This window comes from Anopheles stephensi, chromosome 3 (assembly GCF_013141755.1).
Source record: "Anopheles stephensi strain Indian chromosome 3, UCI_ANSTEP_V1.0, whole genome shotgun sequence".
In the NCBI taxonomy this organism is placed as follows: domain Eukaryota; kingdom Metazoa; phylum Arthropoda; class Insecta; order Diptera; family Culicidae; genus Anopheles; species Anopheles stephensi.
The window spans coordinates 14,973,710-14,999,912 of record NC_050203.1 but is presented as its reverse complement, the minus strand read 5'-3'; the positions used below and the strand labels follow the sequence as shown (position 1 = coordinate 14,999,912).

General features: G+C 46.6%; 2 protein-coding genes across 12 annotated transcripts in view; one reads left to right on the top strand and one right to left on the bottom strand.

Annotated features, from left to right (window-relative positions):
• LOC118514421 (mucin-19) overlaps positions 1-26,203 on the top strand; it is an 84,461-nt gene that overhangs the window by 42,958 nt on the left and 15,300 nt on the right. For 3 of the 10 annotated variants that reach the window (XM_036061323.1, XM_036061322.1, XM_036061324.1), the window contains exons 1-6: positions 12,300-13,046; positions 18,978-19,395; positions 19,855-20,539; positions 20,706-21,682; positions 21,750-22,572; positions 22,636-22,794. In XM_036061323.1, coding sequence (XP_035917216.1) covers positions 12,891-13,046; positions 18,978-19,395; positions 19,855-20,539; positions 20,706-21,682; positions 21,750-22,572; positions 22,636-22,794 — 3,218 coding nt within the window. In that variant the 5' untranslated portion in view covers positions 12,300-12,890. Of the gene's footprint in view, positions 1-8,371; positions 8,564-12,297; positions 13,047-18,977; positions 19,396-19,577; positions 19,748-19,854; positions 20,540-20,705; positions 21,683-21,749; positions 22,573-22,635; positions 22,795-26,203 lie in introns of those variants that run through there. The other 7 variants (XM_036061319.1, XM_036061317.1, XM_036061320.1 and 4 more) reach the window with 6 other exon arrangements.
• Positions 10,289-11,504, bottom strand: LOC118514428 (forkhead box protein K1-like). 2 transcript variants are annotated; one of them, XM_036061332.1, is made up of 3 exons: positions 11,290-11,504; positions 10,908-11,201; positions 10,289-10,803 (listed from the first exon to the last, which is right to left on the bottom strand). In XM_036061332.1, exons 2-3 carry the CDS (start codon positions 11,105-11,107, stop codon positions 10,791-10,793), a joined length of 213 nt encoding a protein of 70 aa, XP_035917225.1. In that variant the 5' UTR covers positions 11,108-11,201; positions 11,290-11,504; the 3' UTR covers positions 10,289-10,790. The 2 variants fall into 2 exon arrangements, with proteins under 2 accessions (XP_035917225.1, XP_035917224.1); XM_036061331.1 differs by having other exon boundaries at positions 10,289-11,201.

Sequence of the window (26,203 nt, the reverse complement as noted above, 5' to 3'; positions counted from 1 at the left end):
GGACAACTCGGTAGCGGCTGGGTGCTGTTCCTAGAAGGAAGTATTACAGCAGCACGAGAAGCAACAGTTTTTACTTCTCTTGCCCAATGCAAATTGCTTCCAAGATGCACCACTCTTGATAACTTGTAGCAGCACCGGGCGCGAATAGGGAATAGGGGTTTGAAACAGGTTACTGCGCTACTACCAGTAGTAGCGCTAGAAAAATGCTACTTAAGTTCTTTCCTTTTTAATAACTATGCGGACCACGGTGGACTTAGTGGACAGTTTGTGGAACTCTGGCGGTGTTCTTGGAAGTAGGACAAAAGGCGATACAAGTTCCACGCAATACCGATACCGGGAGTGAGTTTTATGGCGGTTTTAATTAATTCTTCTAAAATCGCTTAGTTGAGACATCAATCTGCTTTTAACCGGGTTGACCTCCTTATGCACATGAGCCCTTCTGATGAGATTTGATTCCATTCCGGGCTTGTAGTTGGCAGCTCCTTAGCGTCTCTGCTAGAGCCGGAGCTCGATGCGCTATCGTTTATAATCAAAAAACTAAGCATGGACCTTAGTTCTCTCTCATTAAGTCTCTTACTAGGATAAGTTACATCTTGTCTAGAAAGCATATACTCCCCCTCACTATGAACGCTAATGCATGTTGCATTCTTCTTCTCCTTTGGCACTACAAGCTACAAGAAAGGTCTGAGCCTGCCATTTCTGGCTTTCTGTGACTTGAATTTACTCATAGCTAAATAGACAGTCCAGCGTATGCGAAGGCGATCTATCTGGTTGAGATTTGATCCTTGGTCCTGCCTGCTTGGTCCTACAAACTTTGGACGTCTTGGCCTTCCATTACTGACTTCCTAGACTTGATTATAGCCTTTAGCTGGATTAGTCAGTCCTGCGAGTTGTTCTGGACGAGATTCGATACCCGGTCCTGCCGTGTGAAGACCGGCACCGGCTATTTGATTTATAGGATAATAGGATAGGATTTATTTGATGCTTCCATCATCGTTCCTATATCATCTTGAAGCTTTTTTCAAAGACACTTCATCGAGGAGGTAACAAATGAATTAGTTCGACTTGATAACCTTTCATGTTATTAAAGCATCTAGCGTAAAGAGACGATTCACAGAGCATCTATCTCGCTTGAGGGATAGATGTTATGAGATTGTAAGAAAGATGAAAGATGAATTTCCCCATCTCGAAGGAGTATTGCTTGCACAGAGTGGAAAAGTCATTTCTGCAATCCCATCGGTTGCAATTCTAATGAAAAAGTTCTGCACTTCCACTTGCACAAGCATTCGCATCGCTTCTGCATGCGTTAAACAAATCCAGTAAAATGCAACACCCCATCATTACACCCCATCATTACAGTTCAGCGCCGAGCGTAAACCGAATGCATTCCAGCGCGCAAATCAATATAGATACCGCACGGTGGGAAACCACCACCAGCCCAGAAAATCCTATCCCGGTGACCGCACACCACCTGCAACGGCCCCCACCGCCGTCGAAAGGATAAAGGAAAGGTGGGCACGAAAAAATAATTGAATTCATCTTGATCGACATGAAGAATGATTGTCAAGTTCGCTTTATGAATTTCCATCCAGCTTTTACGAGCGTGCGTTTCTTCCGTGTACAGTCGGACGCATTCTCTGTCTGCTTCTGCTGCGTTGCCCTTTACGCTGGACGAAGGCGGATGGAATACGGAATTGGAATGGTGAATACGGCTGAAGCTTCCACCGCCATCATCATCATCATCATCTTGAGAGCTCGTTCTTTCACGTAGATACCTTCCAGCGGCTCTAGGAAGGAATGGGTTTACCTTCCGGCCCCAGCCCTACACTCGTAATCAGATCGTATGATAGACAGCATTGTACGGCGGCCTACAGGTGCCTTTCCTTCCGCGGCCCTCCTAGCGGGTGGACAGACAGAACCGGATTCAGCCCTTTTGCCTGAACGACGCGGGAAAACTCGACACGGAACACGCATTGTGCACGGTGCGCCCCTTTGGCCCCGGTCCTTTACTTTGCTTCCTACTATCACGCTTCTGGGATCGAAACTCTTTCACTCCCAGCGCTTTTGATTGACGTTTCTCGTGGAGGGAACGGGCAAGGGAACGCCATCTTTGCACGCATTGAACGTTTTCCGATGCTGCAAGCGTAGAAAACAGGCTTTTCACAACCACAGGCCGGTGCTCTAATTCGTGGACATTGATTGCACGTTTCGTGGTGTTCCGGTGAGTGTAGAAAATAGTAACTAAATCTAGCCAGGGCTGGCTGGGTTTGCCTTGTGGAGAATAGGTATTAAAGATACTTTACGCTAGTTGTGCCCATAAAAAGGAAGAAAACCTGTAACTTATCTACCTCAAACGCTCTATTAAACAAGATATGCGATACCGCTGGCCAGTGTCAAAGTATCTTCTTCATTATCAAACTTTTACCTGTAATGCAAGAATTTAGCTCTACTCGCATTCATCTCGCAAAAGCGTCAAGAAAATTGCGTACCGTCCCGCACCCAAACACCAATCTGTCCAGTACGGTTATCCGATCCACAACCACAACGGCAAAGCCACAAAACTTGATAAGGAAGCTGACTTCCGTCTCACGATCCACTGGCCAAGGCAGCATCACGCTATGACTAACGAGAAAACCGTTCAGGCACACACACACACTCTTCCAGGCACCACTACGCCTGTGCTACCGGGCCCATACAAAGTGTCAGACCGTGACGGAGGAAATTAACTCTTATTACGTCCAGCCCAGTGTGGACGGAGCTCAAAAATATCAACATCATATCGCAGCCTCACTACCGATCGACGGATGTGAACCTAGCCCGATACGCCCAAACCACCATCGATCCGAAGCTGAATTGAATAGGCGCCTTCCATCTGGGAAGAAAAACCGAAAGCCCTCGGCCCTTCATTAACCAACGCCGGTGTAAACACCGACATACATCGGACAACAGCCTACGGAATCAGGTCGATAATCGGTTGGAAGAAGGGGAAAAACAGACACACACACACACAACCTTCGTTTACAAAAACCTTCTGGCCGATTTTGCTGCACTTCGGTACCGTAAGGCAGATGGCTTTCATGGCCTTTCTAGAGGCAAATGGTTGTTGTTCGCTCATTGTAATTCCCTGCTTTGCTGGCACTGGAACGGGAGCATTGCTGTTCGACAAGCTTGCCAGAAAGGTTGGATTAATCGGGTAAAAAACAAGCATCTCTCCACTCCTAAATCGTAGATATCGGTATGATCCGTTCCTCTGCCAGGTTCTGTGTGCATTCGGAAAAGGCATAGCAAGGTAAAGAGCTGGCTGGTAAAGCCACATCCATAAGCAACCGCCGGCGCAAGGATTCACAAATCGAGGATTGCATACAGCTTACATCTAAGCCAATCATTGCTAAAGAGGTATTACGGCCCCCGAACGACCGACACCGATTTCGGAAACAAATGAATAACTACAGCTATGGATGCTGTATTGAATCAATGGAATCGTTTGCTCGGAAATCTATTTAGTGCCTTACGGGGAAATATGAATCCGCCGTCAAAAGAACCGTCCTTTTAATTAATGGTTTGCATGTGTTGTAGGCTTTTAGCAGGAAGAAGACAAGGATTAATTCTTCTTAGTATTTATTTTTTAATTTAAATTCTAGAAATTCGTGCTTATAATACACAAGATAGGGATAATATTTTTAAAATATTTCTGAAGGTCTTAAAAAACCTCTAAAATTGTTTTTTGGAGAATTACTTACATAAACACCTAAATTTGGTGTAAGATTCGAAAAATCATTCTATGGACCAGGAATTCTATGGACTCAACATGTCCGCCAGAGTTGAAATTCGATCCACGATACTCAGGTGTGAGAGACTGCACTTTGGAGCACTATGCCATTCGATGGCCATTCAAATCCCAGGTTGTAGGGATGCCTTTGCCAACAAAAGGCAAAGCAAACACCAATTCTTTGTAAATATTTTATAGATTCCAAAGAAGGCAGATTGTTACAGTAAAATAAATATCACATGATTATTGCTTTCCAAAAATAGCAAAAAATCAACAATAAACAAATGCCACTTAAATTTACCATGTCACCCAAATAAAACACGAAACTAGAACGGAAAAAAAGAAAGTGCCCTAATAAGCATACCCAACAACGGACCACTTTGGTAGGACACCTCATAAGAACGCATTCTCACTGTTACAAGCAAACCACCAAAACTGTGCACCACTAAATTATACTTACCCGTTGATTGTGCAGCTCACGGCAATATGCCACCAGCCACACTCATATTGGCATGCTGCTGCTACTGCCAGCATACACCTTCACACCGCGTTGGTGTAAATTTTCCCACCAGACCAGATCATCAGTTGGGGTCGGCTACATCGGGCGAAAAAGTATGCTCTCATGCACGACCAAACACCACCCAAAGCACTCGTTTCGTTCATCGACAAACGTTTGGCATGGTTCCCAGGGGCTTGTTTAGGTATCCTCGCCTTGCCACGGACCGTCCACCTCACCTCCACTCGATTTTGTTGCATCCTAAACAAAACACTGGACATTCTCTAGGATGGGCAGTGCCGGCGTCGTCACCGTCCTGTCGTGTTCCACTGCACGAAAAAAGACGCACTATTCAGCTACGGCACTGAAAACTCGACTAGGGCTGTTAGCAAAATATGAGCGAACGGAAAACAGCTGTAAAATTATCATAAAAACGATACAAGCACCGAGCCGGTGGCGGTGGCAGCGGTCAGTGTTCGGTTACTTGCGGGTGTAAATAAGATCGGGGGCCGGTCCGTTGTCTGGGATACAAATGGGTCCTAAGAGGGTACCATAAAGAGTACATGAACATGAGTGGCGTACAGAACGGTGTACAGAAATAAAACAACCGTGCGACGAAGAAATTGGAGACTGTCCACGAGGAGTCTCCATGGCATGGCAGAGGAGAGTCATCATGTTAAATAGTGGAGCTTATGGACGCGTTGGTCGGACGCGTGGTTTTATCAGTCGCCATGCGATGCACCTGGAACGAGGACGAGATCAGAACTTGCCCCCCAGACCACACAAAATCACGTCTGTGTTCGATTGTTCCGAAATTAATTTGCAATGTAATGCCTGAGCCCCAAAAACACTCTCCCCAAAGGAAGAAATTTTTACATTGGCGCAATCTGAAGGCAAAAACGAAAAAAAAATGTCACATTACACCAATGAACAGTTCGCCAGTTCGCCGAGGCTTTCCGAGCACGTGCTTCAAATCGTACGGTGAAGGACTTCAATCCTTCGGCTCCAGCGTGGAACACCAAGCCAACCGAAGCCAAAGCTGGAAAATGGTGCGAAATCCGAGGCACAATAAAAACATTTGAATAATTCCGTTATTATCGTTATTAATATTTCGCCCGTACTTATAAATCGTGCGACACGTTCCTAATGGCATGCACCACGAGCAAACCACCACCGAGAACCTGGGAATAGTTGGTAAAGAAAACAACAACAAACAGCTGTTGGTGCAATACAGTTTCTCGTTCATATTGTGACACGTTTGAAAGATGGAGGCGGGAAGAGGTCAAGAATACGGTGATGGGGGAATTTTCCTAGAGGTTTCCCACGAGGACTTTCCGCTCTCTCGCTCTCACTTGTAGCCTTTCTAACCTCCATCCCACCGTTGACTTGGGGACCCCCGGGCTTTGGTCGCCGGTATGTAAATTTCGGTTGGCTTGCCACCCCGTCGGTTTCGGGAGCAGCATTATTTATGCATCATTGCCACCCGTGCCATTCGTGCTTCCGATCCGAACCGAAAGCTAAAACCCCACTGGCGCATTGCATTGTGTGTGGTGGCTGCTTTTGGCGTGCACGTGCTTGTACGGTACGGCTGCTGTTTTGCATAGGGTTGCAGAAAAACAAAACTCACCCCAACAGTTGCTCGTGTGTATGCACCCGGGAAGGAAAATGGAGTTGGGGAGCTGGGAGGCTGTAGGGGGGGAACAAAATCGAAATGCATAATATCGCATTATTAAGAGGTGTTATTTTGTGATTTGGGTTTAGTACTGTTTTTTGTTTTTTGTTTTTCACCTTCATTATTGCAGGTTCGAATGGTTTGGCTGTTGTTTGCGGCCACCGGTTTATGATTGTGCATTTTATTGTGATCGAACTGGGGGCTACCTTGCTTTGCTTTTTGTTTTATTCTTTCTCGACGAGCAATTGCTTCAAGATTGCTTTCCTTTATGCTGCAATATCATTGCCGCTGCCTGAAAGTGTGGCGGTTTTGCCGGACCGGATCGTTCTCTCTGCTGCAAAATATTACAGCGTCGATTTGCTGGCAATCCCAGACCATCATGACGTCCGTCATGAGTCTGTCTGGGGGGCATTCGGGCAAGCTTACCGAACGATACGAACGCGAACCGACGACAGAAAGCCAATCACGGTGAACACAGGGACTTCTTCACCCGGTTTGCGACAACAGCAACCAGAACCAACCTCAGGCTGGCGGCAGAGTCGCGTCGTACTTGGGGTGGAAATAAAATACGAAAACTCGACACGGCAAAGAACAAACGCTAAGCAAACAAATGCACACTCATTTTTAGCATTTCATCCATTCATAATATTTTTATTGCTACCAAAGTGTTATTGTTTCCGCTTTGCCGTGTGGTTCCCCGTTTTTCCCGGCCTACGGGCAGCCCCGTCGCTGCTGCAGCGCCACTGCTTGTCCGACCGCTAATAAACCCGAGTAAGAGTTACGACACGCTCTCTCCTCCCGGACCGCCAGGACGTCTCCAGGCACGGTGAAAAGTGCCAGGCGCAAAAGAACGAAACCGAAAGGAAAAACATTAATAATACACACTCTCAACCACCGACATCTTCCCGGCGAACCCTTCAAGTCACGCCAGCCGGCTCGTTAACCACACGGTGGATGCATTTTTTTGCATTGATTTACCCTGGCTGGCCGGCCGGCCGGTCGTTCTGTAGGATTTATGCAAGGGTTATGCCTTGCTGACACGATCCATCTCTATCTTATGCTCGTCACGAACTGTTTTACGATTGCTTGCTTTACCTCGCTACCCGTAACTGGGCACCTTAACTCTCTTTCCCTTTCCTATTGTCGACACCTTTCCCAAGTATGGGGCAGTGCTTGGTTTTAGAATTAAATCATTCGTATTTTTTCAGCCGGACACGCTTCATTGTTGTCGGTTTGATTGTGTTTGATATTTTTTTTTTGAAGAATGTCTTTAAAAAAAGCTTAATTGTTTGAATGGTTAGTCACAAAGGTTATAATGCTGTTGGAACACGCTTGATAAACGGGTTGCATTGATGGGGGATAAAGCAAATGAGTACTGTAATGCTTAGTTATAATGGAAAATAATTACTTACTAACTTAGATGGACTACTTTGAGACTTTTTAAGGTCTACAATGACTTTAAGTTGAACGTCTCCTGTAATTTATCTCATCCGTCTGAGGTGGATGCATTCTAGCTTTTAAGCCATTTCAGTATATTCAAATTCATTTCAGAATCATCAAAATTGCTATCTGAAACATTTTATTTCGACAATCTAGCGAGTGTAATGCTCTTCAAATTAAGAATTAAAGCAAGTCTCGAAGTTTGGACCGACTTCTTTGATCAACATGGGAGATTGACTGTCCTGAATTAAGACTACGCACTATGGCGTATGAGGCCTCCTATGGCTTCCAATTTCTTAGTATTCTAGTAAAATTATTCCTTAGGCTCGATCCTCCATATCAAATACTCTCCTAGATATTAGTATCGAGTCTTCCTTGTCCTCGGCATTTTCCAATCACTCATCCATCTTCACCTGATACATGACATTAGCCATCTAACCAAGCTTCTAATACGCCTAGCAGACTCTGAAAAACGTTCGCGATTCCAAAGATGCTCAATAAAAAGTCTTTTGAATAAAAAATATGCTTGTATAATGGTGAAGTTGTTCATGTAGATCACCTCATCAATCCAGTTGACTTGGAATCCTTCGAACGGAAGGGAAGAAATGTCCGATGCATCTGTTTTCTATGTTTAAGGGATAATCAGAAGACCGTTTAATTCATTACAAAAAACATCCCTCCAGTGAATTAGCTAATAAAAACTTATGAAACTAGCAATTCTTCTCCTAACTTAAACTTAAAAAATCTTGACCCTATTCGCTCCTTGTAAAAGTCACATGTGATTCCTGCACATTTAACATCCGGTACCACATCCCCATCGCTTACACCGAACGTCAATCTTCATCGCTCATACGCCTTTCCCTACAAAGTTCCCCATTTGTTCTGTTCTTTTTACTTACAACAGTTAATTAAATGAAAAGCTCCACTAAACAATAACCCCAACTCTTACTGCCAACGGATCCACTTTTAATTATCTGTTCCCTTCGCTCCGCAGGAAGTCCGGACGTAGCCGGATGTTTCACCGACCGCCCCCCCACCGTCACCGTCAGCAGCGGGCCCGGCCGGGACCATCCCTCCTCCTATGGGCAAGTGTGCCTCGAAGCAGCCAGCTCCCGGACTGAACGAATTTGGAAGCTCGCCGTACCTTGCCATCTGCAGCGAAGATGACATCCTCTACATCAATGTGGTAAGTTGTGCCCGGCGATCCGCTTTACGAAAACCCCCCCTGTACAGGATTAGACGCCCCCCACTTACAAGCGCAATCCAACTCGCTTTGGTAATTGCTTTTGCTGAGCACTGGTGCACACGACGGACGCTCATTAGCATCATCATCCACAACGCACTTCGCAACGCATTATGGCGTTACAATTTGTAACAATGTCATGCTGCCCCTGGGTGGTGCGTTTACAAGATCGCTTGCACACCAAAAAAAAAAATTAAACGCTTCCATATCCTGAGGGACTATTTTCTCCGACATTCATCCGATCGATCGACGGGGAGCTCTCATCACTTATTCATGTGATATAATGATCCCTGGAGCTTGCTAGCATCGACATCGCAGTCCGGAAACCGTTTGCAATCGTTCTCTTGATTCTTGATACGGGCGGGTCAGATTTTGAATTAGTGTTTCCTTATTCTCGCTCCAAGTAAAGCATCCATCCATCTACACAAGCATGCCGAATTGTAATTAATCAAAAGGCCACCCAAAAGGCAAACGCAAATGAGCTCCGTACCCGTGTGTCGACTCATCGAAGAAAAGAGCAATTGAGATGCATAATTCAAAACCACAACCGTCCGGGGGTAGCCTTCAACCGTACAACTGGCAAAATCAACAACAAAGACGAAGAAATGCTTTCAACACGCCGCACGGTTGTTGGTCACTTTCGTTCTCATCTTTAATTTCTCCGGACGGGTCGGACATGGTAAGAAGTCGTTGCATAAAACTCATTGCGGTAGCCCGAGTACCGCGAGCGCGTACATCGACCACAAAACCCATTCCGAGATGACCTTGATGGCTTCATTTCAAACCACCACCCCGCGTGTACTGTGTGAAGTCTTAATTTGAAGCCTTGTGAAGTGCAGGTTTTCTCACACCTACCGCAGGATGTGAAGTTTTCTCACCGTTTCGAATCGGCGTGATTGTGGTGGTCGTGTTGGTGGACGATGTGGCATTAGTTGTGGTTTTCCACCCGCGACATTTTCCCCAGACGCCTACATTTCTTTTTTTTTTTCACGCCCACGGCGGTCGATCGCGTCATCCGTAGCTTTGTCTGGGCCAGCAACGCCACACAGAAAGACACAGAATTAAAATTCATTGAAAATTGGCGGTTTCGATTGCACGTAATTGAAAATTATACGCTGTTAACGGATTAACCACCCGCGCGACGGAAGCGAGGGTGGAAGTAGCTGGTGGTGTGCGCAAAAGCTCCGTGACCGTTTCCCGCACCCCATTTTACGGTCAATCGGTGGTGGCTGCCATTGGCTCGACTCGCTGCCGAGTGCAGGTCTCGTTGTTCGTGATGATTAATTTAATTTGCTTTCATCTTTCAATCAGTTTTCTTGGTACACACAATGATGCAACATGAAAAGGTATTATACAATCGATGGTCCGGCTGATAAGCCGTGGCAGCTATGCGCTTCTGGGGTGGAAGGTGTCTAAGTGTGCCGGTACTTTTAAATTGCTGGTAAGCAGCTTCTGAGCGGGTTAATCCTTCAGGGTGGTATGGCAGCAGATTAACTAGCAGATTTGAGGTTGCTTCGCGCCCAGTTCGGTATGCGATTGATTTCAATTGGATGTTGGATTGGATTTCAATGTTTTTTTTTTCTTTAACGCTGGAATAGTAATGTTGTGGTTTAAAATACTAATGGGAATCCAACCAAGTTCTAGGTAATCACTCAAACTCATAAGAAATATCATCCGTAGCAAATGTTTTATTGAATTACTTTTATCTATTTCAACTGGAAAGAATACACACTAAACCCGAAACCAAAGCTTAATAACTACAGGAACTGATGTCGATGGATATATTAACCGTGAACTTATAGCGAATAGTTTTAGCTGTGCTATACCGCATCCTGTCCTACAGGAACTTGTTCATAATTATGGATAAGACTCCTTCAAGAGCATTTCCAAACTTGTTGTGGGTAGCTTCGTGTTGAAATACGTTCCTTGTCCAACAAGATTTTGCAAGTTAGAATGCTGATCGTCCTCCTTATGCACGAGATCGGACAATATTGGTGGTGATGATTCGATCCAGCCATGCGCCTGTCTCGCCACTACAAATTAGTACAAATTAGAGCTTCGCGTCTCGCCGCGTCCCAACAGCATCTCCGACACGAAAGAGGGCAGCCGATGGCGTGCCGTCTGCAAACCAATGTTTGGAACTTTACCAATGAGATTTTCAAAGCGCAGCTTAACATCGGTGCCTGGAAATCGAAAAAAGCAAGACTTTGGTAGCTTGTGTTGAAGGACATTTTTCGCCAGTAGCCTTCCATCCATGTACAAACTATTTCTGCTCAGACAAACTAACCAAAACTCGTTATTCCAGTAATGGATGATAAAGTGTTTGGGGGCAATCTGTTCGTTGGCGGGCACCTGAAAGTCTACACCCGCTTGACGTGCTGCACTGCCAACGATCACTTTGTGCTCGGAGATCAGCAACAGGTTTGTTTCGCTGATCAAACGCGCGATGAAGTTGTATAGTTTGGGTTCAGCGGAAGAGGAAGCCATTTTGGAGGGGAAACAGGATCAGCGAGCTGCGTAGTTTGCGTAGAATACTTCTTCGGTGTGCGTCGAGAGCTTTGAAGAGATCTGTCAACAATGGCTACAAAACGGGTGTACATAAGCTACAACAATCTACACTACATTAGGATGGAATCATAAAAGCAGGAGTCCATTTCATGGGCACATACCTTGATCAGCTGTATTTCACCTCCAACCACAATATTCAACCTCAAGAAGAGTTATTTCCCCACAGAGAAGATGTTGCGCTGCTGCTGTTGCTGTTTACGACGCAGGCACGTGTTTTGACAGTTCATGGTTAAACCGTTGACTACATTGAGCTGCTTTGTGTGTAGTGGTGTCATCGCATTTCAAACGTCGGTTAACATGTGCGTTTGATAAAAAGTAAATTCAGATGCTACTAAAACGGGAAAACGAACTTTAAAATCATTTTATTGTTAATTGGAGTTAAATTGATAATGTTTGAAAAAGACTATTCAAATTGTGCAATATTTCAGATTTATTTCAGTATTAATGAACTATTTCGTTAAATTCTTAGTATACAATTTATTTATCATGTTGTCTTGAAAAATATTTCACAAACAAAGCTTGCAAACAACCCATTACACCCGACGTCTACAAGTCTTTAGCTTGATATAATAGTACACGTGGCAAGCTTTTTTCGGTCAGCCATTATGATTCTTCGCACATCCCTGTTCTAACCAACCATTTTTCCTTCGTTGAAAATTCAATAAATATAAAGCTTGAAGTTTTTCCTTTGGTTACACTATCCACAACTAGATGGCAGTGCGAAAGGACGTACAATTCCTGCCTGTTTTCCCTGCTTTCCAGCGGACTTTTCCTGTACTGCTTCCAACGCATGCGCACCCCGTACAGGACACGAAACAGCGACGCAAAACTTTCTACTTCCGTCGGCTAAACAACAACATTTTCCAATATGTGGTAAGGGGGGGCAAACATTCGGTGAAATTTCCTCTCCATATTTATACACACGCATACATCCACAGCCACACGCAGGCTCCATTTTTCCAGAACATTTTCCACGCCTGAAGGTGCTCGCGCTTACGCTCACACTCGCGTACACGCGGATCGCTTTTCTTCCTTCCAGCGAGCAGCGGGCACACAGCGGCGCACATACTTCCAGTGGGAAAATTGGAGGAAAATTTCATAGTTCTGCAGTGGCTTCGTTCTCGACGGGTGTGCGTTTGAACAAGTTTGGTGTGAAACTCGCACAGACAGTTTTCACTACTAACCTAACACTTATCCTCGTTTGGTGGTTAGAAGCGTGCAGGAAGAATAGTGCATGTTTTCACTGGTGTATGGTGAGGAACAGCATAGGGAAAAGTGTTTTGCCAGCAGCCAGCACCATTTTTGAAGCAGTGAATGGAGATGCCTAGTGTGAGCAGCCTGCAATCGATAAATATTCACGTGATTCCAGTGGAAACTGTGTGTCGCTTGGAGGAGGAAAATAAATTGCAAAGCTTGGAAATGTATTCTTCAGTGTATTAAAACCGGCCCTTTGAAACAGTTATTCAATTCATCCAAATAATCCGTTGGTGTGACTGTGTGTGCCCGGTGAAAGTAGATTGAATTTGTGCAACGCTTAAGCGAACGACGCGCTGCGCCAAACTGCCGGAACATCTTTGCGCTCCACCACTTGCTTTACCAACCCCGGGGGGACACCATTGTCCCGGTGGTGCAATATATGAGTAGACCGAGCCAGCCGGTAGCTGCAAACTCCGGGCGGCCCTAGTGCATTCGCTGTTCAGCTATGGATGAATGCCAGCATGAGCTCGACTTTGAAGAGCTAGAAAAATTGTGCAGAAACACACCGGAGGACGAACTGTCGGAAGCGGAAGAGGACCCAGGAACAGTGCAGGCAACGGGTGGTGAAGAGGGCGGTGGAGCAGGAAGGTTTAGAGATATGGTAAGTCGGGGGAATCGATTTTATATCCCTTTTCGGAGCCATCGTTCCTTGCACCACTTGCACTTGGGGCGAAGAATATCTCCACGAAAGAGCTCAGATGTGAGGCTAGATAGTGAGAATGGCATCCTATCCTATCTCGGGCAGGAAATCGATTCGGAAAGCAGACACGTCATTTATGTACTCTTATGCTTTGGGGAGCGAGAAAAAAAAATACGCCACTGTCGCCTACTTATCATTTTCTCCTGAGAGTCTTTCCTAAAGCAGCCGTCGTTGTACAGCATCAGGAGAGCTTATGGAATTCCCAGCAACTCGTCCTGTGATTCTTACTCTTGAAAACCAAATCAACTACTTCAGAATCCCCCAAAGGACATCATTATACGGCAAAACCTTGATTAACTGGTAATTATTCCAAAGACCTTCTTATGCCCATGGCCGTTGGTGCACCGAAGGCCCTCTACATGACCAAAAACCCAGGCAGGAGAGCAATAGCTGTGCGGCTTCTGGTACGCATGCGTCACCGTTTGTTTACGTCTGCAGTTGTGTGGATGTAGTATGTGTACCACCTTTCGGCTGGTTAAAAGTCAGGCATCTTTAGCTCCATGAATCAGTTATGAACGATGGACGATAAACGTTAAGAGTAATTGCTTCAGGTAATACTCATAATGAGATGTTAATATGAAGGTTAGTGTGGCCAACATAAGCCTCGGTTGGATCTCTACAACAGCGGAAGACATCTTTCTTCTGAGGAGCAGGAAAAATGTGGTAGCTACTTTCACTTTTATCTAATCGCGCTCTGTTGAGCAGGAGCAAGTGACATCAAACATGATAATTAAAGCTAAATAACTGACATTTCATAATAAAACATAAGATGAATTAATACACTCCTTTCGAATGCATTCCACGCTGAATGTTACCCTGCCATTAGGTCGTGCGACCAACATCACCTTTCACGAGGGGTTTTTTTTTCTTCTGCTCCATGCACCACCATCACTCGTCTAGCAGTAGTGCAGTTGAAGTTCATGAACTTCATGCCATCGTTAAACCTGCTCTGCACCGCCACACTACTACACCTGGTTGTTGGCATCGGCGAGGTATTGGGAAAATTGGCGTGAAAAGCCCCGCAAAGCGATACGCGTGGTCGTCTACGTCTGGTGGCGGGTCGCATGTTCTTGTGCAGTGCGCCAGACAGACGCCAGTGCACCTTATGTCGTCGCTGCTCCATTAATTATGGGTCTGAGGCGAACCCCTTCTTTGTCTCTACCACAAAATATTAACATTAGAAAATGTATGCCATGCAGATTGATTTATTGGATTTACGTACGCAAAACATAGACAAACCACTGTCAGTGTACTAACTGTTGACGTTTCGGTTACTAACACTAAGCTTTGACATTTCTGCAGTCGATTTGCATGTTGCAAGATACTTGGTTGTTTATTTTCCACGCAACAGCAAACACCGACTTAAAATCAGCAAGAATTATTCCAATCCACTCGGGTCAAGCTGAAACCTACACCGTCGAGCCCGTCGAGCCCACTGTCTGCGGGCGGCAAATTAAACCACCTAAACGCGTAAAACCTGCCGGCCGCCCGATGTTAACCGTGCCAAATGTGGCACAAACATTACATAATAATTGGATTTCTCCGGAATAAGACGGCACCACCGAAACATAACCTTCTGTGTCTCCCATTTCACCGTGTCGTGTCGTGCCGTTCCGGACATTTTCACCGACACAGATTACGGTCACAAAATAACGCTCGCCTGCCCATAACTAATCCCGCCCGATATCGTTAAGCCCGAAGCGCAGTGACATTCGGCGCATTTCACCAAAATGCGTTACGGGATTTGACAAATTTTCCTCTCAACGGCTCGTGCACTTTCCACGGTTCGTTGCGCTTTCCCGGGGGGCCCCTGAGGGGCCAGCAATTTATTTTCATTTGCCGATTTGATTGTGGCGTTGTTTGTCTCGCGGTTTTGTCTCTCAATTGCACCCTGCACGGTCGGGTCCACTTTCAATTTCCGCACAAACGCTTCTCCATTTTCGGACACGTTCTTTCGCTTGCAAACGAATGGGAACGAACGAACGAACGAAATCGCCCAAAATCTGGAACCGGGACGGTGAAAGTCACGATTTAGCAGCATAAACATACTACACCGGTCCGACTCGGAGGGCCTGCCAGCTGGCCGGTGTGTGTTTGTGTGTGTGTGTGTATGTAGGGCCATCGAAAATTGGTTCAAAATTGCTAAAAATCCACTGCAGAGCATATAATTTAACCGATAATTCCAGCGATCTCTCCACGCCACGCACGGTGGACGTGATCGGCGAGACACGAAGCCGACGGAGCGGTCTCCATTCGGTTACAATGCTTTTAATTTTCGTTCGATTGTGAATGGCAAAAAAAATTAAATGAAATATTAGTTCGATTGATGCAACGAGTTGAGGGCAACAAACGAAAAAAAAACGAATACTTTCAAATTTCCGAAAGCATATAAAAATCCACATGCAATCCACTGGCCGAGTCTTGAGCAACGGCCCCGTATAATGCCACATGCAATGGATGGTGATTCCTTTCCATTTTTCCTCCGATAGTGGAGTTAAGGGTGGTTTTGCTGTCTTCTTTTCCTGTTCGTGCTAGCACCGTATCCCACTGCTCCATTACGATTGGGGTGCAGATCTTCTCTTCTTTTTTGTACTTTGTAATGACTTCAACTCCGGAAAGCTCATCGGTTCGGAAGGAACGGCACAAGAGCGCGAGTCGCGTGTTGCTTCGTCATTCCCGCCGAACGGCCTGGTTCGTGAGATTGCGGGCCAAAGATAAATAAATATAAAATGGCAACAGCCGATGTCGGGCGGAAAAGTGGCGTTGACGCTTGTTTGCCGATGGGGATGTTTCGTACATAAACAACAATCGATTTACCATCACACCACACCATCAACACCCCAGATGATGATGGCCCGATGGCCCCGGGAAAGGCAGTCTACAGATCAGTCCTCAGACCCCTCCGGGACTGCCATGAACGATGAGGTTGGAGCGTTCGGATAATTGAAGGCACGACACACACCACTAAAACCAGACAAGCGATTAGAGATGCGCAAAAGCACTGCAGCAGAGCAGAAATGGCACACAGTTTACCCGCAAACGCTAAACGATACAGATCGCGAACCAAATAGGGGACTAGACGGGTGAGCCCAAGACATGGAGGCCCTTATTTTCTCACTGTATTTCCACCATATTTCCACCACCAAACCAACCGACCGGAGTGGCCCCAAGAGCAATGAAAGGTTAATAACAGGTTAATTTCATCCATTCCATTCAATTTTCCAACCAAAGCCGCTCGTAGGGTATTGCATTGACGGTGCACACAAACACGCCGGGAAAACATAGGCTCCGCGTGCATTATTGCACCGGTTGGCACATAATTGGATAAACCCGTAATGAAGATAAACGGATACACTTTACTCTCAACTACAACCATAAACTGCACCGAACAAAAGCTCTGATAAAAGTGCGATAAAAACCGAGCTTTTGTAGTGGAAAATTATGTAAGCATATTTAAGAGGCCCTCGTCCTCTGCCTTTGGGTGGATGTTGAGCTTCGAACGTTGTGATGCTATGGAAGGTTGTGTAATGGGAACTGTTATGATACATCACCATGAAGGGTCTTAAAATTCGCTTCACGTAGAATTGCACGCCTCAGTACATTACGGTTTAATGGGCGAAGCTTAGTTTAATGCGCCATGTGACATATTTTGGCAATATCGTCCGGGTGCAGTGTGTTCAATTGAGTTGGTCCAGTGCCAACAGAAGCAGCAATCGATTCTTGAAAGTCAAAGCGGAGAAATGGATCCCAAGCATGTTGTTTTTATTTGCTGCAGTCAGATCCATAACCTAATCCAATTGGTGCGCAGCATTCGGTCAAAGAGGTCATAAAATGTATAATAACAGCCTCTTGAAGTTGGTGGTATAAACAGCTATAGTGGAGACTCACTCGGAAACCACCAAAACCTCACGATGGAGACTGCTCAGCTGTGGGATTTAATTGAAGTCACCGAACAGCCAACCATTAGCCATCATCAAACCGTAATCTTCTTTCAGTACCTAACAAGCGCAACTTAGCGATCATTTATACTAAAGAACCATTTCCTGTCATGTTACGCTTAATAATGCTTGTTCCAATAACAAGACTCGAGCGCTGGACCTTTTGCTGCCCCCGAAATGAAGCTTCCGCTCGACACGTGTTTAGTAAAGAAAACTGTGCCAAAAATCTTTCTTCGGTTTCGCGGCGAAAAAATAAAGAAAAGTTAAACAAAACACCAAACAACGCATAATGCGTGCCTGGGCTCGCTTTTTCAGATTCCTTTTTTTTTGCTTCACTTGTTTTTGCTCTTGTCGACCCTTCTTTCTCACCCCGGCCCAAAACCCAACACGTGGGATCTGATCTGTTTGTCCCACATTTGCAAAAATACATGCCACTCCTTTCACCTTATAGACAATTTACCCGCTGCAGTAAAAGAAAAAACCATACTTAATATAGTTAAACACCCTTTCCGGCACTATTAGTAACTCCCCAACCCCTGCAGCTACTTTCTTTCCGATAATGTTGCGAGCATGGGGGAGAGATTATCAGCAACAAAAAAAAAACGACGCCCTGGGAAGACAGCACCCTCAGGTCGGCGGCGCACATGTGGAAGGCTCTCAAAACAGAAAAAAACGCCTCCGAAGGCACGTAAAATTCCACCTGCAAATGGCAGCAGAAAAACGAACTGCTTGAAGTAAATCGGATCGACCGACCGAGGTCATGGGGCTTTCGTGTGGTTAGCTGGGCAACATGCTGGTTGAATGGCTCCCCGCGAAAGGGGATGGCCACATGTTAGAGCCGAAAACATGCCCATTAGGCAGAGAGTTCAAACGTTCAAACCATTTAGTGTGTCCGGTTTGGGTTTTAGCTTGTTAGTTAAGCGAGTTAAGCATACCACACAATACCACGTCGAAACGTCTTTCTATTGATTGCTTTTCAAATGATTCATTTCGCTTGATGTTTTTAAACCGCTATAGTTTTTCTTCCATTCAGCATAACTCAAATAAAAGCAAAGCTAAAGCACCGTTGTTCGAAAAGGTTAAATGGTGCAGTTGCATGTGTTCCTCGCAGTAAATCCACCCTTGATTGCACTTGCCCGGTGGATGGGGCGAATGGAAAAATTTTCAAAGTTGAAGGCCGTTTTCATGTTTGTCTACCTTTAATGGAAAACACACAAAGCTCTTCTGCATGGAAGCATGGAAGCAACACGATCCGTAGCCGTACGCAAATGTTTACATTGGGAGCTGTGGCTTGGTGGCCTTGGCAGTGAGCTTTGAGTCAACATGCAAACAACGGCTCAATTTTTTCTCCCGAACTGTTACCACCTTTACCTACACCACGTGCTGCTTGTAAGGAAAAGTTTTTTTTTTTCTGGTGGAATTTTTAAGGAAGTTTCACGTGCAGTTTTGATCCCACATTAAGCTAGCACCTGTTTTACATTGCAGAGTCTCGAATGGAAATCCGGAAACCTTGCGATCGACCAATTTTTATATTGACACATTTATGGAAAATTCATTATAATTGAATTACTAAAAAAAATCAAACATCATTTTAAAACCTCTTCCTGTTTCTTTAGGGGCTGTAGGGGGCTTTTTTTAGATTCCAATTGAGTCAATGTATAAAGTTTTCTCGTTTGAAACAAATGACATAAAGGATACATTGAAATCGATTCCCTTAGCTTGTGGTGTAAACCGAAGTAGTCGATCAATTACTTGCTCCATTCTGCCATCATGTTAGTAAACAGATCAACAGCCATCACTTGACAGCTCACGGCCCGGGTGCACATACTGGCGGACTCCAATTTTAATCAGCTAAACCACCGACAAATAAACAACATAAATCATTCTTCCGCAGGGCCAATCGGAGAGCAAGAAAGCGTCGAAGAAAGCGGCCGCCACCGACACCGGTCTGCACACCAAGGGTACGGCCATGTCATTTGGCTTCAAGAAGCACAAGGTGCACCAGCAGCAGACCAGCAGCAACCACGGTACGCTCGGCGCGGCCAACGGAACAGCCAACAAATTGCTCACGGGTGTGGCACCACATACCACCGGTACGGATGGTGGCGGTACGGAACCGGTCCCGGGAGCGGTCGCTAATCAGATCAAGAAGTTCAACAATAACAACCTTAACAACAACAACAACAACAACCACAACAGCAGCGGCAATGCGACATTGGAAAGGGAGAAAGCGGAAAGGGAGCTGGTGCACGCGACCGTCATCACGAACCCGGGCGTCGATGCGGGATTTAGCGACAAGAACGGAAATACCGGTAAGTGGAGTTTTAATGATGCGCTTGGTACTGTGCTAAACTATTTAGTTAGCAAACTAATCAACTTGTCCTGCATCGAAGATCCAATCAATAACATCAACATGTGTTGGTTGAACGCATCAGCTGTCATTTGCTCAGCTGATCGGGGTCAATGACACCGTGTGACAGGCTGATGAGTTGATCGGCAGTCCTGCGATAGCTGTTCGATCGCGCGCTCGTTTTCTACGCCCTGTTCCGTAGCTAAAGTACCTATTCCGAATGTCCAACGCTTATCTCATCGCGTTATTCGGATGCTCGTTCAGCCAAAGTATTGCTTTCGGTAGTGGCAGTGTAGTGCAACTTGCTACATTAAGTAAATATCGGTGGCATAAACACGTGTCTACACGGCAGCACATCGCACGCTTCTCTCGGAACGGATGACTTAATTCTCTCTCGTTTGGCATCGTTGTTTTTTTTTAGGGTCAATCGAATCAGTAGACGATGGCGGTGGCGGCGGCCGTAACACATCCACTGGCCGTACCACACCCCGACTGCAGCCCGCCAAGAAAGACAGCCATGGAGCGCCGTACCGTAGCAATCGATTCGGTTTCCGCACTAACAACATCGTCCGGCCGGCATCGGTCGGTCTGCAGCCCCGGGTGGCCAACGACTTGGACAAACATTCCTCCAACACCAACAACAACAATATCCACACCAGTAACAACAACAATAACAACGTGTACGTCGTTAGCGACAAACGCCGCTCGAAGAGTGCTTCATCGGCGGCATCCGCACGCACAACCTTTACGCCACTATCCGGCACTGCGGCGACGACGGCTGCAACCGGAACTGCTGGTGGGAATGCAGCGATGGCGCTGCATCAGCACGCGTACGGTGGTGGTGGCGCAGGTGCGCTGCATCGCCCTATGCCGAAATACCAGGCGGCGTCGAATACAAAAATAACCCACAACAACGCACCGCCGGACAACGGTGGTGGTTTCGGGACTTATCAACAGCAGATGACGAAATGCAACCTGGGGGAGCATAAAAATACTCAGCATTCCGGTACGGCCCAGCAGCGGCAATCGGCCCAGCAGCAGCATCAGTATACGCACGGCAGCGAAGCCGGACAGAACGGCGCGTCGTCCGTTGGTGGTGGACTATGGTAAGTAATTCTGCTTCTAGTAATTGCGAATGTTGCGTGCAGTAAACAGTTTGTCATCTGCTTCAAGCGTATGTGGTTCATCTGCCTTGCTGCTTACGTCGGAATGTTTCCTCTAGCGAGACGCATTTATTAATAGCTCGTATTTGGCTGCTGTTTTCCTTTGCAGTGCAAAACCACCACTGGCCGGCAATGGCAGCGCTGCCGCTACGACGACGACTACTACGACGACCAAACTAGGTCAGGAGGCGGCAACTACGGCCAACAAGTTTACGCTCCATTCATCCAGCCTCCCGAAACCCCAGTATCCGGTGTCGATCTCGCTAACGTCCGGCACAACCTCCGGACCGTCGGCGGCCAGCTCACGCTACACGATGGACACGAAGGGTGCCAAGCACGCGGTCAACGTCAGTCGCAAAGAGTTCGCCAACACGAACGTGACCGGAGCACCGGCCCTCGAAGACACGACCACAACCACCACCAGCAGCATCCGTATGCCGCGGCAACGCTATCGCAACTTGGAGATGGTAATGAGCGGCCGGCACAAGTTCGAAGTGCGCGATCTGGAAGCGCTCACGACGGAACCGATCGTACCGCTTCCACTGCCCGAACTGCCGAGCGCATTCTGCAGCACAACCAACCAGCGAACGGCACCGCTAAGTGGACTGATTCGATCGACGGAGCTGAATGCGAGCGCTAACGCATCCTCGCTGCACGACGATATCGACATCAATGACAATCGGTACGAGATTGCGGAACCGGGTGCAGAGGAGGATGAGGCCGAAACGACGCCCACCAGCCACGATGGCGGCGAAGGCCAGAAGGAAAGTTTGGAGGAGGAAAAACTGTTGCGCGATAACAATTCGTCGGAAAAGAGTCTGAAGGGTGCGCTGATGAAGGACCTGGTCGAGAGCTACGAGGAAAGCAAGAGCTCGACGCCCAGCTGTTCGCGGGCGTCTTGGTTCACGGCTGGCGAGGCACTTGCGGCCAAAGACTTTGGTATTCGCAGCTTGAGTACGAGCGTGGAGAGCAGCAGCACATCGAAGCAGGCGGATTCGATTCCGAAGCAAGCGGCGGCACAGGAGGAACCTGACGAAGAAGACATTAGCTCCGTTACTATTACCGCGGGCAATCCTTCTGCGTTCTGTATGTTTCATGTACCTTAACGCTTCTACACTCCTTTATAATACTGTTTTTTCTGGGTTTATTTTAGCTTCCATATCGGCACCAGTTCCGATGGACGTTTCGACCAATCTCGATAGCGTCTCGGAGGTACAGATCAGCTTCACCGATCCAGGAACCGATCCGCTCGCTAGCAGCGAAACCGACGTACCGAACCGGATGTACCGCAACGAGCAGACTAAGTTTGCCGAAATGGCCGCTGCCATTAGCGATGTGCTGCTGCTGGACGACGAAACATCTCCGACCGATAGTCTCGTCAGCAGCTGTACGGAAAATTCGGATGATGCGAAGAAACCACGGCACGGTGCAAAGAAAGCGGTTGAAAATAGCAAGGACAAGGAAAAGGACATTGATGAAATTTCGCCCGAGCTGGACGAACTTACCAGTCCCGTATCGCCCGGCACCCCGACGCATGCTTCCAACTCCCTGTCGCTGTCGGACGGTGGTAGGGATTTTCTTATTGACGATGAAATTGCCGATCAGCCGGGACTGGTGTTCGATGAAGGCAGTACACTCGATCTCGGTTCGCTCAACCTTAATCTGACATCGCAAAAGACGGAGAACACGACCACGCTGAAGGACAACCAAAGTCGAGCTGGTGCCGTTGGGGTTACTACTGCACCTGGAGCTGCTCAACCGACAGCAATCAAAGCGACTCCACCATCTGTCGTTAAACCACGCAAAGTTATGGCAGATACGTACGAATCACCAGCCCTATCGCGAAAGTCTACTCGGAGTGGTAATCGCATGGCAAGAGCTGAATCGCTGGATACACTATCGCCGTGCGATTCGATCGCATCGGATGATTTTATGCTGGACTTTGACTGCAACAGTAGCATGGATTCGATCGATCGGTAAGGACGGCTGGATGAGCGATTGAGTTTTTTTACCTACAATGTTTCTGTTGCCTGCCTTAGGGTTGCTCGTTCCAGTATGGGTGGTAGTGCTACGGGGCTGAACTCGATGGATGAACTACAGCTGTGGTCCGAGCTGGAGAACAAAGGAGGCCACATCATACGCGAGTGGAGCACACTGCTGCGCAGCAGCCCACAGAACATCAGCAACAGTGCTAACCGGTAAGTGGGTTTAATTATACTTTTTAACTGTTTAATTGAGCTACCAAAAAACGGATAAGAGTCATAAGTTGCTCACTATCCGTTTAAAAACATATGTAAAAATTGCATTTCAAATGAACTGCAAGAAAGTACCGCTGTCACAATTCCTATTCGCCCCTAAAAGTATGCAATCGTACGCATACGTTATGGCTCGTTTATAGCATGCTGCTAGCTGATGCGGCAGCACTTCGCGGTTTGAAAATGCTATAATTTTATTATCGGTTTTAGTTTCACAGACTTTTGTAAACGATATGTGCCCTTAAAAAGCATTTTTTAATTTGGGAAAACCCAATTTATCAGTAAAAAAACACAGAAAGAAGATGCCTTCGAAGCTTTTGTTGAACATTAATTATACCATCTTTGTGCTATAAAATACATTATTTAACTTTTACAAAACTAAAAACACACACAGCCCACGTGCAATCACAAGCTATAGCTGTGTTATGTGCCTTTCGATATCTGCTGATGTTAGCTCGATTTTGACAAGCAAATGTCTAAGCAGTAATCCATCCAAATTGGCTTACCCTTTCGCATGGCTGCACTAATTCCCGGCGTGTCCGACACGTAGATGCTAACCCTCAGCTCACTCGACCCTAATGAGAACGGATTACCGTCACCCTCATTAAGGTCGTGATCCCCCTACGGGGGATCTAATGAGTACGTGTGTGTGTATATAGTCCACGATTGTCTTTCCTCGTGGCCTCAAGGTGCCGCCAGAGACAGAGGCATTTACGCAAATAGCGGATTCGTTTTCGACGATCAGAGTACTATCGTTTGCCATTTCCGGCCTCCCGGTCCCGAACTTGGCCCCATTCATTATCCATCTGACGGTTGACGACGGATCGAAACGGAAAGAGCATAAAGGGGAAGAAACAAAACATGCTCAGCTAAGCTTTACCCTTCTCTGGCTATTTGTCTATGTGATTCGGTGAGGTGGAATTTGAAACATTAGGAAGGTAAGCAAATTGCACTAACCGGTGCGCTTACTGGAAGAAATGGTGAAGTACTGGTAATTGGAGCGGGGCTCAAAATTCGGTGCTTTAATATGAATCGTTCTGTCTAGCGGAGCTCATTCATGCTTTGTCAGGGAGTGGAACTCACATACGCAAAATGGGTTGTGCTTCGGTTTCCTTTTTACACGAAAATCGGTTCATTCCTTTCCATCCTTCAAAGCGTAACTAATGGCGATTATGATACACAGGTGCAGATTATCGCGATCATGTTACTACTGCTCCCATTGCCACACTGGATGGATGGAAAAATGGGTAGCGTACTGTGGGCTGACGTTTGGCAAGGGAGAAAGAAGCATGATGTTGCAACATTGCGCCGTTTTACTTCTAGTCGAATGGTTCGTAAAGAGCATACTGTACGGTTAATCTGTTTACTGTTATATAGAGCGATGGGCTCGTTAGTGACAGTGTGGTTGAACAGTTTTGCGTTTAAAATGATTGGCAAAAAAGCGAGCTGCTTTTAACCTTCACGTGGAACAAAATAATTTAAAAATGCAATATGCAAATCACCTTTGTAACGAACAACACGCGACTGTTTCCCGGAATGCATCAAGGGTCTTTGGGGAAAAAAAAACTTTGTAAACTGCATTACAGATACACTGCTTAACTCAGGACTCAGATAGCTCTATTTTAGATCTCCTCGTTTTGTGGCCTTAAAGCGCGGAATACTGGCACTAAGAACCTTCCTCGACGAACTTGCTCTGGAACACAAAATTCCAGCACCGTTACGAAATGCAGTGTAACCGCAATTCATCTCGCATGACTGCCCTTTCTCGCGTGAACTTCGGGAGGTGTGTGTTCGAGGCTCGCTACCTTCAGCGCCGACCACAACAACATTGCTGCCCCTGCTGTATATTGTTTCAACTTGCCAGCTGATGAGAACCGCCAACCGCGGCTTCCAACACACACTGGTAGTGGTGATGGGAAAGCCGGTTTTTTCGAATACCAAGAGACAGGGCGGATCGCACGCTCTCAGTCTCTCGCTCTCACCTGATCCTACCCTGATCAAGGTAGCTGATCTTCCTGATGCTGGGACGTTTGAAACCGTGTCCACAAAAATATATGTTTCACATTTAACAAAACATTTATCAAACTCTTCGTATAATCCTCCAAAAGCTGGCAAGTTCTAGCTTAGCTCAGTAAATTGTTAGAGGGCTTTCCTTCGCTAAGCTAACCCACCTCCCCCTAAGTTGTGAGCCACACGCCACGGTTATGTTGCTGTGCAGCACACTCACACCGGTAGGCATTGGCTGTACCAACACCACCAACGTAACAACGCTTTTTCCAACGCAAGCCCTCGCTCTCCCCTATCCGTCGGCTGGGGGTGAGTCACACGCACCGCACTGTTGTGTACTTCTCGCGCATTCATCCTCATAGCCCACAGCTATTTGGGCTTCGTCGGCAGCAGTCAGTTCTTGGTCTAGTCTGACGTATTACGGGCACACAGCACACATCGTCCGGTTGTGGCAGTTGTGGTCCTTAACGTGTCTGTCCTCTTTCGTGATCGATGCTGCCACGATCATCACCAGCGACAGCAACATAACCGGTGCGACAAGGTTATCTGGTTCGAGCAATCAAGCGTCCAAGGTGGTGGTGGAACGATTTGATAGAGGGCAAAGATCGACCTCATGGTCAGCTGTGTGTTCGATCTCGCGTTCGAACTATTTGGAGCATTTTCACGGTTTTGATTAGTGAACGCCGCGTGTGTGGTTTGGTGAGGAGACAAAGAAACTCGCTCTCTCTTTCTTAGACGCTACTCGGACGTCTTATGTACGGTTGACTCTCACCTGTTTCGCTTCGATTGCAAGATGCATTCCGAACAAATGCATGTGGCAGTGACGTTGGTTTGATTGTGGTGGGGCTTCTAATTCTGACATCTTACTGTGTGGTGGTACGAACAATTAGAAGGGATAAGGATGAGCTTTCGTGTACGGTGATTGATGATTGCGTGCTTGTGTTTATGGTGCATTTCCTGCGGACGAAACCTGCTTCTGTGCTGTGGTGTTTTTTCAGGGTCACCCGTATAGGTGGAAGATTAGTTTCTTGTGGTTGTTGTGGCCAGTGTGATCACGACGGTGATGGGTGGCTAAACCCATCACTACTACAGCCGTGTTGATTAGTAAGGTCGAAAAAGATATTTTTATTGGCATCCGTCGGTTTTTCTACGGCTCTTTCTCTCTCTGCCTCGGTGTTTGATGTGTTGATGCACTTCCCAAAACAGAGCAGTCAGGTGATGAAGAAGCAAACAGTTCGGTTCGGTAGTTCGCGCGGTCTGTTATTATTTGGTCATTACTGCAGTACTCTAGTCGGTTCAGTTCTTTTTGAAACCTCCAAACCCGTGTACCCTTTGAAGCTGTGAA

What these genes read in the sequence shown, in the direction of transcription:
- LOC118514428 (XM_036061331.1), bottom strand. Translation starts at nt 11,107, where the DNA reads ATGGCTTCCTCTTCCGCTGAACCCAAACTATACAACTTCATCGCGCGT.